Raw genomic sequence first — 16,777 nt, forward strand, 5'->3', positions numbered from 1 at the left:
TTTCTTCGGTTATTAAAATTGCTTTAAAGAAAGAGAGAAAAAAAAAAAATTCTTGAGCATTAGGAACAACCTAACTGGTTCCTTTTTTCTTGTAACTATACTGAAATGTAGAGAGAAAGAGATCTTGGGTACCCCAATAAGTTCCTCATACTCTTTTTGGCTTTTGCTGTTTTTGTTAGTGCTTGCCTTGCTATAAAAACTGTGGATTTTAATTAATTCTAAAAAGCATTTTGCTGCATTTTGTGCAACTTCTTATTGTTCTCTTTTTTCTCTTCTTCTTCTCATTTAGAAAAAAAAAAAAAAAAAGAACCGGTTCAGTTTTTTTATCTAGTATGGGAGAACCTAATTATCTCCTATATAGTTAGATATATTTTCCCTATTTTTACTGTCTGTTCTACTTCTTCTTTCTAGATTCCTTCTCTTGTTGTTCTCATTCTTTATCCTCCATCTTTTGAAACCAAGTCACCGCTTCATACTTGTCTTTATTTCCAACTAAGACAGATCCACCGTCACTTTCTCCTCAAAATGTCCTTTAGTAGTCTACTTTCTTCACCAAAGAAATTGCTTAATAAATCAAAAGGTGCTTCTTCTGAAAAGAAGTTTGCAACCAACAACCAGAACCAGGAGGAGCAACAACAACAGCCATTGTATAACCCCAAGCCTCGTGATACACAACAACAAGGTTCTACAACAACAGCCACCTCATGTTCCGCACCTTCCGCACAATATAATGGCAATATTGTGTCACCGCAGTACATTACACCGAAATCTCCAGTATCGAACAGAGCCCCACCACCACAAATTGATACTACTGGTACTACATATACACAACCATCACCAGCTGCATTACCACGTATAAGATCTCCTTTATCACAACTGGCAAATTTCGGTGATTTCACTCAAGAACTGCAGCAGCAACAGTCACAACCGAACTACCAATACGGCAATCCTGCACAACAACAAAAACCTGTACAACCGATTTTTGCCTTGGCAAATAGCGACAATAGCAGTTCTAGTGCCGATTCTGCATCAACGCAAAATAAATTGTTGCCGTCTAAAATGAATGGGTCCAACACTAATGCTGAATCAACTGAAGTTTCATCAATATACGACCAATATTCATTAAACTCACCCACTTATTCACAGTTTCCTAATCAAACATCACCACGAGTGCGTCACCTGTCGAAATTATCGGATGCGTTTTCAGACACAACCATTAATCTGCCCAGACGCACTTTGTCGGAAAAAGCCCGCAAAACTCCATCGTCATTTGTACGTCAATCGCGACTTTTTTCAAATGATTTATCCGACATTGATTCACACCTGTTGAATTCAATAACTGGCCAATCGTTGTTATTACAGAATAAACTGCAAACGGAAAACTTGTCCCCCGAGTTTCGTCCAATTGTTAATTTGCTCAATGCACAAAGATTGAGAACTTATTGTATTGGTTCATTTCAAGTACCAGTACGTATGGATAATGAACAAGCTTGGTTTGAAGTTGATGCTAAATTGACTGGTAATGAGTTGGCCATTTGGAGACCACTGGATGATGAGTATACAATGGAGGATGGGAATGATGAGTTTAGACCAAAGTATATCAATTTGATTGATTTTAGAGTGGAATTTCTCGGTGATTTACAACTTCGTATATCGCAGGATTATCGTGAGGATTCAAGTGTTTTGATTCGGTTCCATAATGAACTTGACTTCAACAAATGGATTAGTGCAATTTCGTTGTCCAAGTTTGAATACACTAAATTAAATGAAGCATTTACTGCTGTGTTGTTGAGTTCCAGAGGGTCGAAGTTGCTGGATATCCATGTATTGCTCACTCATAAAAAGAGATTTGTTGAGTATGAATGGTGTAATATTAGATTGCCAGAGATTTCCACTAAATGGATCAAAGTTTACATGGTTATTTTACCAAGTGATAAGCACCATTTAGGCAGGATTGAAATTTATCCACTGGATAAAAAGATGCAAAAGAAGCATCTCATTGCTTATATCAGTGACTTGACAAGTTTGTTCAATGTGTACCCAGAACAATCCAACTTGATTGATTTCAATTCAATCATGAGTGCATCGGGTCTGATTCATGTAAACAAGCTGTATGAGTATTTGTTTCCATACAATAATCATGAGGATAAACAACTGTCACCTAGGAAACTCATTGCAAAGAATTATGCATCAATGTCACGTTCAGGATCCAACAAGTCCCTTTCATCTTTAGCTGATAATGGCAACAACGCTACCACCAATGCTAACAACTTACAAGTTCCATCGACTCCTAAACTCAATGGTGGAGATTCTCGCTCAAGATCAGATTCACTAAACTCGACAAATTCATTTTTTGCCAATTCACCAACCACTGCTACCCCATTAACCAGAGATCGATCAATATCAAATGCATCCAATTCAGAAAAGACAAAGAGGTTTAAACCCAAGAGTAAAACCACCACTGAATTTGATTTAAACAGAACCAATTCAACCTTTTTCAAGAAACATGCCGAGGATTTTGCTTCTACAAACACGATGTATATAATGCCAATACCTCATCCTGGTGTCAATGCAGTTGAAACAATGGTGCGCAATTTCATTCCCATTATTGATTCGTTTAAATTGTATGGTCGTCCACGCCATTTGGCTAGTGAAAAGACTAATCCTGATTCAATGTTGTTTGGATTGCCTTCATTACCTCATTATCAATACTTGTCTACACGTGATGCCCAAGATGCATTTGCTGAGTATTTCCGTTTAAACATGAACCAATTTGAAATGGAGGATATTTTGCGGGACAAGATTCTTGCATTGATGGAAAATCGTCGTCATCATCATGGTAAAGCATATAGAGGACATGGAGATGTGAGGAAATTGTATGAAGGATTGGATGTCAATTTTGATGAACTTACTTCTCCTGTTTTAAGTGGGGTTGAAAGTATCAATGGTGGTGGAGGGGCTGATGGTGATGATAATTTGCTGTTGAACTTGGGCGACCCAATCAATTTAGGATCACCAAGAATAACAAGTCCATTGAGTGTTTGATTGAGGTTGAGGATTGTAGCTACGATTTGGTTGTTATCGTTCATTTTCATTGACAGGGGCATTTCCCCTTCACTATTGAAAACATTCATTCTGCTAAGAAAACAATTCAAGTTCTTTGCTAAAGACATTCTCTACTATTTTGCTGGTATCTAAACAAATAGAACGTGTATGACCACATTCGCTTATAAGGCTGTTTTTTTATAGAATGTTATCTGAAATTGCTATTTGATTTTTAAGTGAAAAAGAATGGGAATGTAGGTGCGTCATATCGCATTGGATGATAAAGAGTAGATGCATGGATGTTATTGCGTGATTTGCAACTTGTGGAGAATAGACCAGCAACCATTGCGTGTTTGTATTTTAACTTTGATAATCCGAAGATCGGAAAGATAAAATAAGTTGTTGTACTTATTCAAGTTTCTAGATTTTGATCAAATAAGCGATAAGCATTCCATAAATGGAACCGAGTCGCCATCGATCCCGAGCAAAAAGTCGAGGAGCCGGTCTTGCTTAAACTTTGCGTTTCATCAGTAAACTGTGATTTAAAAGGACTTGGCAAAAGCTAAAGCTAAACAACAATGTCTCTCTGTGTCTGTGTATTTCAATTTTGTGATGGATGCGCTCAAAGAGAAATAAGAGACGCTCCTTATTGTATAATTTTCGCGTTGTATTTTTAGACGTGTAACTTTGCACAAATGAACGTGGCGTGTGAGTCTTTTATAAAGCACTATCATTAGTAAGAACTTACTATTGAGTACAATGTCATATTTGTAAGCTTGCATTTGGTGAAATCGATGGTTGAAGTTGTTGTTGCTGTTGCTGTGGTTTCGTTGTTTTGGCACTAAGAGTGCAGTTTTCTTGAATATACCACGTGTTTTTTGTTTGAATATTTTAGACGCGGACGTGTTGTTTCCATATACATTCCGTTGAGAAAATGTACGTGTATTGCCTGTTTCTTATTGTGGGATTTGTTTGGTTTAATTTTCGGGCTTTTGTTCATCAATTGTCGTTCCACTCTTGTGTTTTGATTTTGATTTTGTGGGTAAGTTGCAAAATAAAGAAACATAAAATTACTTAATATGGTTCATATCAAAACATACATTTGATGTACAATATGCAACTATACAACATAGTTTTAGTTGCTTTACAATTTTGATTCAATTTCATTGCTTAAACTCTTGGAATTGTCTATGGAAGTTGTGTATATAGGGGTCTGTAGTGTATAGATCAGCTTCGTTGTTATTGTAAGTAGTGCATGTGAGTCCAAAAGTAAGTCTAAAATTTCAAATTCTCCCGTTCATCACGGAAACCACTTCTTACAAAAAAAAAAAATCAAATCCAACTAAGAGCTAAACATCACATCACAAAAGTACACCAAAAATAGCACACTCCCTTTCTTAACAACAAACAGTCGTTGCTTTTGCATCTTTGTATCATAGTTTCATCATCAATCATTAGCTTTAGTTTTAGGTTGTTATTATTTTTGTTTATATTATATTTGCATATCTCGGAATACCACAAACTCAAACCACACACACACACACACTCGACACACGACACACGACATAGTCACAACACACGTCCGTATAAAAAAAAAATTATATATAAATCAGACGAGTCCCGTCACGTCTTACATCAACCCCAATTCTTCTTTTTCAACTTATCCAATTCGAATTCACATTAATACCCATAGATCCCCACACACATAAACCACATCTACAAATGTCATCAGTATTACCAAAAGAAACTCCAACTAGAGGCTTGACTGGAAAAATTTCTGGTCTTGACATGTCAAACACACAAGGCAAATCATTAACTGACAAATTGGCAGCTGAAGCATTGGCCAAAGACGAAGCTCAAACTATACACGAAGTTAAAAACGCCATGAGCAAACCAGCAACTGAAGAAGAAACTAAGAAGTACGAAAAACAACTCGAAGATATGAACGCTGAACATGAAAAATTCTTGAGCACTCATAAAGTACACAGACACGAATTGAAAGGATTGGAGGCTGAAGAACCACTTTTGAAGGAAAACAAACGTCGTTATGTCATGTTTCCTATTAGATACCATGAAATTTGGCAAATGTACAAGAAGGCTGAAGCATCATTCTGGACTGCAGAAGAAATTGATTTAGGTAAAGATCTTCATGATTGGAGAGAGAAATTGAATGACAATGAAAGGTTTTTCATTGGAAGAATCTTGGCCTTTTTCGCTGCCTCTGATGGTATTGTTAATGAAAACTTGGTGGAAAACTTTTCTGCTGAAGTTCAAATTCCTGAAGCCAAATCATTTTATGGTTTCCAAATCATGATGGAAAACATTCATTCAGAAACTTATTCATTATTGATTGAAACTTATATCAAGGATCCAAAGGAAGCCGATTTCTTATTCAATGCTATTGAAACCATCCCTCAAATTAAAAAGAAGGCTGATTGGGCCATCAGATGGATTCAAGATTCCGATGCATTGTTTGCTGAGAGATTGGTTGCTTTTGCTGCTGTTGAGGGTATCTTTTTCAGTGGATCGTTTGCTTCCATTTTCTGGTTGAAGAAGAGAGGATTAATGCCAGGATTGACCTTTTCCAATGAATTGATTTGTCGTGATGAAGGTTTACACACTGATTTTGCATGCTTGTTGTTTGCTCATTTACAACATAGACCTGACCCAAAGATTGTTGAAAGAATTATTACTGAAGCAGTTGAAATTGAAAAAGAATTCTTTACTGATGCATTGCCAGTTAGTTTGTTGGGAATGAATTGTAAGTTGATGTGTCAATATGTTGAATTTGTTGCCGACAGATTATTGGTTGCTTTGGGTAACAAAAAAGTTTACAATGTCACCAATCCATTTGATTTTATGGAGAATATCTCCTTGGCTGGTAAGACCAATTTCTTTGAAAAAAGAGTTTCTGATTACCAAAAGGCTGGTGTCATGGCCAAGAGTGAAAATAAAGATGCCAATGATTTTGCATTTGATGAAGATTTCTAAAAAAGCTCAAAGGGAGTTGGATCTTATGAGAATGGATATTTTGCCTTTTTTTTCTTAATGACTTGGTTGGTTGATATTGATTGTTTTTGTTTTTGTTTGACTTTGTAATTGTTTGTTTCATTTCATGTTTGTTTCCCGGTTTTGGATAGAACCTCAACAAACACATTGCTGGGTTGGTACACTCCAATTGGCATCCCCATCGTTTAGTTTACTATTCGTTTATACATTTAATGTTTGATTTAAGGAAGAGCGAGTTCTCGTAGTTAGGTTAAAGGCCAAGATATCCTAGGTTCGTGAGTAACAATCGGCGTCTTGGATGTGTAAAATCAACTTTTGCAACTCGACATTTGTAATACGCATCTCCTGCATATAGTGCTCCTTTAGTGAAAAGCGAACACAATCAAAATCAATCCTCTTCAACCCATGCTCATCTCAGGACTATGGGGAAAGGGAAGAATAAATCTAGTGAGGATAGACTGAACAAAAGTCGAACTTCAAATGGGCATAAAGCCAAACAACATCACATACGAAAGGGAAGACAAGAAGTGGCGGCATCATCATCAACATCAGTTGCCACTCCTTTATCCTTAACATCGCAAGACACTTCTCTTCCTCAATCAAAGCACAAGTTTCCCACTAAACTTGCCATGTGGGATTTCGATCATTGTGATCCCAAGAGATGCAGTGGTAAGAAACTCGAACGGTTAGGTCTCATAAAGAATTTACGTGTAGGACAAAAATTTCAAGGTGTCGTCGTTAGTCCTAATGGTAAATCCACAGTTTGTCCAAATGATAAAGATATTGTTGAAGAGAATGGTGCGGCGGTGGTGGAATGCTCATGGGCAAGATTGGATGAAGTACCGTTTGGTAAAATTGGTGGTAAACATGAACGTCTTTTACCATATTTAGTTGCTGCCAATCCAGTAAATTATGGACGTCCGTGGAAATTGAATTGTGTTGAAGCACTAGCTGCCTGCTTTGCTATAGTTGGTCACACAGACTGGGCTGAGTTGTTGCTTGAGAATTTTTCGTGGGGGCCAACATTCTTGAAAATCAATGAGGAGTTGTTGCAAGTGTATCAACAATGTACTGATTCTGAATCGGTATTAAAGGCGCAGGATGAGTGGTTAGATAAGATTGAGAAGGAGGCTAAGGAGAGAAAAGAACAAGGTCAGAAGGAAGATATTTGGATGATGGGCAATGTGAATAGAAACAATGGCGGATTGGAGAGCGACGAAGAAGAGGAGGGGGATGAGGAAGACGAAGAGGACGACCTCGATGATGATGATGATGTGGAGTATGACACCTTAGGGAATGTGATACCAAAGAAAAAGACTGATACTCTAGAGAATATTATAGATAACACAAGTGATCAGAATGAACTTGAGTATGATGCATCGGGTACTGTCGTGAACAATAAATCCTTGGAGGAGGCCGTTTATGACAAATTGGGAAATCTTGTCACCAAAAGCGACGTAACTAACCAGCTAAACTCATTGAGTATATAGACTACAATAAATTTCACCTATCGAGCATAATTTTGTTCGGGTCTAGTGGGCGACTCTACTTGCCGCAAAACAAACACTTTGCACATGTAGTTTGCGCCACAAAGTCGTTTCGAACGGCACCCTCCAAAAAAAAAATTGGATTTGTCATGCATCTCGCGAAGTACCCGATTTGGTAATAAGCGCTTCAAGTTTATACCAAGGGAGGTGACTATCCTTTGTATGTATGAACTAAGCGGTAAGCGACAGGACTCGATTGATTAAAGTAGTTAACGTCTGGATCAACACTATATATAAGGCGGTTACATTCTCCTTGATTCACTTCAGCTATCTAACTTTCACAACGACGGACTCCAATAAAGCTATCCATGACTATTCAAGGAATTCAAATTGCAATTGATCGAGGTGGAACATTTTGCGATGTTATTGCCAAAATTCCCGGACAAGAAGATTACGTATTCAAGTTGTTATCGGTTGACCCTCAAAATTACAAAGATGCACCAACAGAAGGTATAAGACGAGTTTTGGAACATGTAAATCGTGTATCGATTTCCAAGAGTGCCAAGTTGAAATTGGATCAGATTCAGAGTATAAGAATGGGTACAACTGTTGCTACAAACGCATTACTTGAAAGGAAAGGTGCTAATGTGTTGTTGGTCACGACAACGGGGTTTAAAGATGTTTTGGTAATTGGAAATCAAACTAGACCCCATATTTTCGATTTGACGGCCAAGAAGTTGGGTCATTTGTATAAACAAGTGCTTGAAATTGATGAAAGAGTGACGATTGAAGGGTTTTCTGAAGGCGGTGGCGATAAGTTACTTATTGACAAACTGCAACCTAATTTGACTGAGGGAGTCACTGGTGATACGATTCGAATCATTAAGGAGCCAAATTATGCGCAAGTTGAAAAGGATTTCAGGGAAATTTATAATCAAGGTGAAATCAAAGCCATTGCATTGTCATTACTTCATGCGTACGCTTATCCAAAACATGAAGCTGAGATTGCCAAGATTGCTAAAAAAATTGGATTTGAAGTCTCGGTGTCGCATGAATTGCAACCAATGATTGGATTTGTTAATCGAACATCGTCAACTGTTGCTGATGCATACTTGTCACCTGTGATCAACGAATATATTCAAAACTTTGGTTCTGGATTTGAAGGTGGTTTGGACGCTTTTGGCAACAAGCTTTTGTTTATGCAATCAAATGGTGGATTATGCCCCTGGTACAAATTTACTGGTCTCAAAGCAATCTTGTCAGGACCCGCTGGTGGTATGGTCGGGTTTGGAGAAACTTGTTATGATGAAACTTCAAGGAAAGCCACCATCGGGTTTGATGCCGGTGGTACATCTACTGATGTTTCTAGATATGATGGACAGTATGAGCACATTCATGAAACTATTGTGAGTGAGATCAACTTGCAAACTCCCCAATTGGATATTTCCACAGTTGCAGCAGGTGGTGGATCGATTTTGTTTTGGAAAAATGATTTGTTTGTTACTGGTCCCGAGTCAGCTGGGTCTGATCCGGGGCCAGCATGCTATAGAAAAGGAGGTCCGTTAACTGTCACCGATGCAAATTTGTATTTGGGTAGATTAGTTCCCGAACATTTCCCCAAAATATTTGGCCCCAATCACGATCAAGGCTTGGATTATGAAATTGTTGATCAAAAATTCAAAGAATTGACCCAACAAATCAACAAAGATCAAGCATCAAAGGGGATCAAATTGAAGCCAGTTGAGGTTGCCAGTGGGTTTTTGAAAGTTGCCGTTGAATCAATGGCTAGGCCTATTAGAAACATGACTGAAGCGAAAGGTCATGAAACTTCAAATCATAACTTAGCCTGTTTTGGAGGGTCGGGTGGACAGTTTGCTGTTTCATTGGCAAAGAATTTGGGTATCACGAGCGTTGCTGTACACAAGTACTCTTCATTGTTATCGGCTTATGGTATTCAACTTGCTGATATAGTCATTGAAAAACAATCACCAGCTTCAATCACTTATGCTAAGGAGAACTTATCGGCACTTGATTCTAAGATTGAATTGCTTATTGCCGCTGCTCAAGAAGATTACCAGAAACAAAATTTGACTGACTTCAGTACCAGATTGGATATTCTTTTGAATATGAGGTATGTTGGAAGTGATACACACTTGTTGATTCCTACTAAAGTTGGCGAATCAGATGCTGCTGAAAAATTCATCAAGAGACACAGGAATGAGTTCGGTTTCAATTTGGATAGAGAGGTTTTAGTTAGTGATGTTGAAGTCATGTTGATTGTTGAGTCAAAGGACAAAGAAGAGCACAATCCGTACCAAGAAGCAGCTCAGTTGTCATCCACTTTGGAACCACCAACTACATCATTCACAAAACCAGTATATTTTGAAACGTTTGGTTGGTTGGATTCACCGGTGCATTTATTGCCTGATTTACCAAAAGGAGCCCTTGTCAAAGGTCCTGCGGTTATTATTGACAATACTCAAACACTAATCATTGAACCACGCTCACGAGCAAGAATCTTGGCCCATCATGTGTTGATCGAGGTGGAGCAAGAAGAGAAGCCACAATTGTCATCAACTACAGTGGACCCTATTCAACTATCAGTCTTTGGTCATAGATTCATGTCAGTTGCAGAACAAATGGGGAGAACGTTGCAACAAACCGCCATTTCAACTAATATTAAAGAGAGATTAGATTTTTCATGCGCAATTTTTGACCACAATGGTGATTTAATTGCCAATGCCCCCCACATCCCTATACATTTGGGTTCCATGTCATATGCCGTCAAGGCACAGATTAAAATGTGGGAGGGTAAATTGGAGCCTGGCGATGTGCTTGTATCTAATCACCCAATTGCTGGAGGATCTCACTTACCTGATATAACAGTCATCACACCTGTGCTCGATGAACATAATGAACCAATCTTTTGGACTGCATCAAGAGGTCATCATGCTGATATTGGATCAATTGCAGCGGGGTCAATGCCGCCGAATTCTAAAACTATCTACGATGAAGGTGCAGCTATTGTGACCCACAAGTTATGTGTCAGAGGTAAGTTTGATGAAGAAGGAATTACCAAAATATTGGTAGATGAGCCAGCCAAGTATCCTGGCGGATCAGGTACCAGAACATTGAGTGATAATCTTTCCGATTTGAAAGCGCAAGTAGCGGCAAACTACAAGGGTATCGTATTGTTGCAACGGTTGGTTGATGACTTCACTTATGAAGTTGTCAAATTATACATGGGTGGAATTCAATCCACTGCTGAAGTTGCCGTAAGGAACTTGCTTAAGTTGGCGTACGAAAAGTTTGGATCTCATGAATTGAAAGGTATTGACTACATTGATGATGGTACACCTATTGCATTGACTGTTACGATCAACCCTGAAACTGGATCAGCGTTATTTGATTTTAGTGAGACTGGTGATGAGATTTATGGCAATTTAAATGCTCCCACTGCAATTTTGTATTCTGCTGTGTTGTATGTTCTTAGGTGTCTTATAAGTACTGATATACCATTGAATAATGGGTGTTTGAGACCTATTGAGTTCAAGACTAGGCAAGGGTCTTTGGTTGCGCCATCGGATGATGCAGCAGTTGTCGGTGGAAACGTTGAAACTACACAAAGGATCGTCGACGTAATGTTAAAGACTTTCCAAGCCGCTGCTGGTTCTCAGGGTACTTGTAACAATTTCACCTTTGGTATCAATGACAAGGAGAATGGTGTTTGTTTTGGCTATTATGAGACAATATGTGGTGGTGCTGGTGCAGGACCTGATTGGGATGGTCAATCAGTAGTGCAATGTCACACCACAAATACGAGAATGACCGATTCTGAGATTTTCGAAAAACGATACCCGGTTTTGCTTCATGAGTATTCGGTGCGATTAGGATCCGGGGGTAATGGATTACACAAAGGTGGTGATGGGGTGGTTAGAGATATCGAGTTTTTGTACCCATTAGAAGTATCGTGTTTGATGGAAAGAAGATCATTGGCACCTTATGGCTTACATGGTGGTGAAGAAGGCGCTCGAGGTGTTAACAAATGGATCTACAAGTCTCCTTCTGGTGGATACAAGAGTAAGTCATTGGGTGGTAAATGTACCGTTCAAGTTAGCAAAGGTGATAGGGTCATTATTAATACCCCAGGCGGTGGTGGATATGGCTGTGCCGAGTCGAATGGTCAGTCAAGTAGCGGCAATAAAGAAGTGTCCAATGGGGTTCAATATCCTATTAAAAGAGCAACTCCTTCAAGGTTGACTGGATCCGTTGGTATGAGAGACCACATCCAAACGACAAATTGAAGGAACGAGTCATATGTTTGCAATGTATAGTTAGAATTATTTTGACTGGTTGAAGAGATTGTAGATGTTGCACTAAAGCTCCGTGTTTATTGCATCGGACTTGAGCTCGGAATATTCTTTACCAAAAATGGCTCTTTCCGCTTTTGTGTCAGATCTATTGGCGCCACACCTTTTCATATAAATTGATACCATTTTTACTGAAAAATTACGAAAAAAAAAAAAAGGTTTTAACCTTTGTCTCCATCGTTGTGCAATCAACCGCTATGTTTTGTATTGGAAGGAAGAGAGTTTCCAGTCTAGCTAAGGCTACCTTGAGATACAACAGCAGCTCTACTCTGAAACCGCCACGATCGAGATTATTCAATTATGCAGCACTTGGAGCGGGGTCATTAGGTGCTGGATACTTTATTGGAAGATACTATAACAAATCGAAAGAAACCAAAGGGACTTCCAGCGCTACACTTCAGGTGGTTTCTGTAGATGCATCTACAGCCCCACTTTCAACATTGGACTCACCAGTCTATGCCAATGAAGAACAATTCAAACAAGGATTATCAAAAATCATTGATATTGTCGGCAAAGACCATGCTCTGTTTGATCCAGAAGTTTTATCATCACACAATGACTCCTTTTATTCAACTCATCACCCTCCTCAACCAGATAAACAAAAACCCAATGTTGTTATAACCCCAACTTCAACTGAACAAGTATCTCAAATCATGAAAATTGCTCATGAATATCGACTCCCTGTGGTTGCCAGTTCTGGGTTGACTTCACTTGAAGGGCAAAATATTCACACCAGAGGGCCATTTAGTATATCGATTTCATTTGCTGAAATGAATCGAATTTTGGCGTTCCACCCGGACGATTTGGATATTGTTGTTCAACCAGGTGTAGGGTGGGTTGATCTTGCTGACTATTTGAGCGACGATCCAAAGGGCAAAGATTTATTGTTTGGACCTGATCCGGGGATTGGTGCCAATATTGGTGGAATGGTGGGGACTAGCGCTTCAGGAACTAATGCTTTCCGATATGGTACAATGAAGGAAAATGTTGTCAACTTGACGGTTGTTTTGGCTGATGGAACCGTGATCAAGACTAGACAGAGACCAAGAAAGTCAAGTGCTGGGTATGACTTGACAAGATTTTTCATTGGTACTGAAGGAACAGCTGGGATTATTACCGAAATAACATTGAAACTACACGTACGTCCTAAAGTAGAGCTTATAACTACCGCCGCATTCCCTACTATCAAGGACGCGGCAGCGGCAGCTCAGACTATAATTGGGAAAGGAATCCAACCAAACGCTATGGAATTGTTGAATGATACAATGATGTCATTTGTAAATGAAGCTTCTGATGGTGAACACAGATTGGAAAAACCAACCTTGTTTTTCAAATTAGGAGGTCCTACAACCAAAGCAGTTGATGAGCAATCTCGGGTTGTGGAAGACATTGCCAATGTAAATCATGCTATAAAAGTTGAGCGAAGCGAAAATGCTGAGCAAAACGCCGAGTTGTGGGCAGCAAGAAGAAACGGTCTTTGGTCCACTTTCCAAGCTGGTGCTAGTCGTCTTGCCAATCCTGATGATACACAAATTTGGACCACAGATGTGGCTGTCCCTGTATCCAATCTTTCTGAAGCCATCTCCCAAATCAATGATGATTTGATCAAAGCTGGATTTGATGGTAAATTCTCAGTATTGGGTCATATTGGTGATGGAAATTGTCATTTTCTCATCATTTACAACTCACCTGACTATAGCAAAGTCCATGCCGCGGTTGACCGTATGGTCTCACGCGCTTTACAGCTTGAAGGTACATGTACTGGTGAACACGGTGTTGGGGTAGGCAAAAGAAAGTATCTTTCTGAGGAATTGAGTGAATCAACTATTGACACAATGAGAAAATTGAAATTGGCGTTAGATCCGAGAAGAATATTGAATCCCGATAAGGTTTTCAAGATTGATCCAAATGATGATTTGGATGAACAGTTGAACTCTGGTCATGTTATTGAGAAACATGAGTGTATGCATAATCATTAGAATAAAAAGACTGTATAGAAATAGAGATGCTTTTCGCGCTAACAAAAAAAAAAAAAAGATGTAGTACAAATCCAGACTGCTATCCACAATTTTCCAAATTGATGCAGTGCCATGGGTAAACAGTTGTGGTTCAAGGGGCCCGTATGCGGTACCGACAACTGTAGATCACGACTATACAGAAACAGAGATGGTCTAACCATTTGTCAATACGGCCACGTTCTTGAAGGCGCAGTTGAATATAATGACGATCAAGATCAACAACCGGTACAAACGAGAAGACTAAACGTTGTTGCTGTTGACGAACGAGGGAATTTTGCCAGTCAATCAAGTCAACGACTGATCAGGAAACACAAATTGGACAAATTAACTGGGAGTGAAGCGTTGCCGATATATTTTCGATGTTTGCAAATCATTTTGAAGAGCCAGTTGGATGCAGTGGTGCGACAGTATTTCAGTGATGGAGTTAAATCTGATTTAACAGATATAGTCAAGACGTATTGGTGCAGAGCGTTGGGTCACTATTACCACATAGATGAACATGATGAAGATGAGAGCGGGAATAAACGAAAACGCTCTTTGGATGTGTTGGATTTGATATGTATTATCTATACGGCCAGTTTGGAGCTCAAAGCATACCCATTTTATCTCACTGATGTTGTTGAATGTGTTACTTTGGACAAAGTACCCTTCTTCAAAACGTATAATCTACTACCGACAGAGGAGTTGGAAAAATTGCACGGTTCATATCAAGGGAGATTACAAGCACACCAAGTACCCAGTGAAGGACAGATATTGCGACGAATATTTTACTTGAGTCAAGTCATTTTGGATAAAGAGTTGAATGTTCCTACCAGTTACTACTACCCCTTCATTTATGATAGATTAGCCCATACTTTACTCCTACCGAATACGCCTGATTTGTTTATGTTGATTTACCAATTTCTTCATCTTTGCAAAGAGACTGGATTCGAAATTCCCAAGAAAATCAAAAGTGCAAACAAGCTCACTGAGTGCTTTCCTGAAGTATATTTGACTGTGGTCATTATATACATTACAAAAATGCATTTTGAATTTGGTAAACTCAAATTTCAACCTAATGACTGGTTGAAACAAGTCAAGGCATACAATCAAGAGTATGAATATACCAATGAAGTGAGTGATGGTACTTTACTCAATTGGTCAGTTGATAAAACTGAACGTTATGCTGATTGGATCTATAACCACTTGATGCCGGAAAAGTATAAAGATGAGAGGGGAAATGGGGACACGGGTGATCTTTCGGTAATGGAGAGGCGACTTTTCCAAATATTTACGCTAGAGGGTGTTACAAAGGAACTGGATATACCGAAATTGGTTATGGATAATGAAGAATCCTTCACACCCAAGCTCAAAACACTCAAGAATATAATGGATGCAGGGATGAAGCTTGAGGCAGACACTGATTATTCCAAAGTTGATAAATTGTTGTTCACATTGTTGAGTAAAGCCATAAATGTATCAACGACTGAGTTGAATAGCATATACGAGAGTACGATCAAACATTTTACTAAAAAGGCTAGGTAAATATACGGTGCTGTGCGTGGTTCCTTGCTCATTGAACTGATTTTTTTTTTATTTTTTTTATTGACCCAACAAAGTTGTAAGACGGGAACTGGCGGGCTCACTTGCAAAGATGCGGACTTTGTTGGTGATTTTTCGATGCATATTGATTAAACACAAAAAGAAGTGGGGTAAACCCATTGGTTTACCACATCCTGAAGTCCGAAATGGCCCTCACTGAGATAAGCTCTTGTAAATTTGTGGCTCAATACGGTACTGACATGATCTACTTGTCTATCATTGCTCGACGCAGAACGAGTTATTCCTCTTTAATGGGTGGGTCGAAGTGGAGGTGGTCTAATAACGACACAAAATACAAACTCCGAGAATTCCCTCAAATGCATTAAAAATCAAAACTTACCGGTGATTAACCCGATAGGGTAAGTTATCGCGCAAAACCGAGAAATTCAGGACCCAATATAAAACTTATAACTTATTCACAAAATTTGACAAAGAGGGTGTAGCACACGTCATTTGATTTGCTGTTGATGATGGCTTCACAAGCTCCCTTTGATCCGAGTTTGCAAATGGCATCAATTTCTAAGTCTATTATATTAATAAACGACAGAAAAGAACGTTGGTTGTAAAAAATTTAGTTTGTTTTAGTTCGAATCAATTAGGCACTTATGCATTCGAAAGAGCAGCCCACACTCAACATAAGTAAATCTCACCCACTTTTAATTATGGAGTATCTGATCATTATTGTTCTGTCTTCCTTATTTCCAGTGGGGGAAGGGGAGAGGGTGCTATGTAAATTAAACCCACTTGATCAAAATGAATGAATCAGTCGTCAGCCCTTGTTGACAGCAATTGAGGAAGTTTTGTTTCACTGTCCTTTTATTTTGATGAAGAAGGTTTCGCCATTGCATATTACTAATATAGTAGTTATACATTATTAACTTTAAGACTTTGAAAAAAGTAACTTTGAAGCCAATTGCACCAGGTACGTTGGAATGTTATAGTACGATCGAAAGTAGTACTTATAGAGGACTATACACCTTGTATCTGTATAGATATATAGATATATAGATATATGAATGACGAGAAAAGGTCGTGTCAAGATGGAGAGACTGTTCGATAGGGGTTGTTACTCTTATATACAGTACATATTAACTAAAACTGGAAACCGAAAAAAAAAAAAAAAAAAAACCCCACAAAATATTTAAAAGGTTTGTCCTCTTAGTTAACTGACCAACACTCTCTCTCTCTCGCAAACTGACTCCGAAAATTTGTCAACTGACAAGAAACGCTATAAATACCCAACAAAATTTCCCTTCATCAAGAGTTT

The 16,777-nt window shown here is 38.7% G+C and overlaps 6 protein-coding genes across 6 annotated transcripts; all 6 read left to right on the forward strand. All coding sequences in view use genetic code 12, as the record gives it.

The window, feature by feature from the left end:
- Nucleotides 1–525: 525 nt before the first annotated feature.
- CPAR2_212150 (uncharacterized protein) lies at nt 526–3,045 on the forward strand (the record flags this gene model as incomplete). The annotated part of the gene is made up of 1 exon (XM_036810174.1): nt 526–3,045. The coding sequence occupies one exon, from the start codon at nt 526–528 to the stop codon at nt 3,043–3,045; it is 2,520 nt and encodes an 839-aa protein (XP_036666738.1).
- Nucleotides 3,046–4,767: 1,722 nt separating this feature from the next.
- Nucleotides 4,768–6,036, forward strand: RNR21 (ribonucleotide-diphosphate reductase subunit; the record flags this gene model as incomplete). Its single annotated transcript, XM_036810175.1, has 1 exon — nt 4,768–6,036. One exon carries the CDS (start codon nt 4,768–4,770, stop codon nt 6,034–6,036), a length of 1,269 nt encoding a protein of 422 aa, XP_036666739.1.
- Nucleotides 6,037–6,476: 440 nt separating this feature from the next.
- Nucleotides 6,477–7,544, forward strand: CPAR2_212170 (ribosome biogenesis protein TSR3; the record flags this gene model as incomplete). Its single annotated transcript, XM_036810176.1, has 1 exon — nt 6,477–7,544. The coding sequence occupies one exon, from the start codon at nt 6,477–6,479 to the stop codon at nt 7,542–7,544; it is 1,068 nt and encodes a 355-aa protein (XP_036666740.1).
- Nucleotides 7,545–7,909: 365 nt separating this feature from the next.
- Nucleotides 7,910–11,845, forward strand: HYU1 (5-oxoprolinase; the record flags this gene model as incomplete). The annotated part of the gene is made up of 1 exon (XM_036810177.1): nt 7,910–11,845. The coding sequence occupies one exon, from the start codon at nt 7,910–7,912 to the stop codon at nt 11,843–11,845; it is 3,936 nt and encodes a 1,311-aa protein (XP_036666741.1).
- A 263-nt stretch (nt 11,846–12,108) lies between these two features.
- DLD1 (Dld1p) lies at nt 12,109–13,890 on the forward strand (the record flags this gene model as incomplete). Its single annotated transcript, XM_036810179.1, has 1 exon — nt 12,109–13,890. One exon carries the CDS (start codon nt 12,109–12,111, stop codon nt 13,888–13,890), a length of 1,782 nt encoding a protein of 593 aa, XP_036666742.1.
- Nucleotides 13,891–14,001: 111 nt separating this feature from the next.
- On the forward strand, nt 14,002–15,453 carry CPAR2_212200 (uncharacterized protein; the record flags this gene model as incomplete). Its single annotated transcript, XM_036810180.1, has 1 exon — nt 14,002–15,453. The coding sequence occupies one exon, from the start codon at nt 14,002–14,004 to the stop codon at nt 15,451–15,453; it is 1,452 nt and encodes a 483-aa protein (XP_036666743.1).
- Nucleotides 15,454–16,777: the final 1,324 nt, after the last annotated feature.

This window comes from Candida parapsilosis, contig 005809 (assembly GCF_000182765.1).
Source record: "Candida parapsilosis strain CDC317 annotated contig 005809".
Taxonomy (NCBI): domain Eukaryota; kingdom Fungi; phylum Ascomycota; class Pichiomycetes; order Serinales; family Debaryomycetaceae; genus Lodderomyces; species Lodderomyces parapsilosis.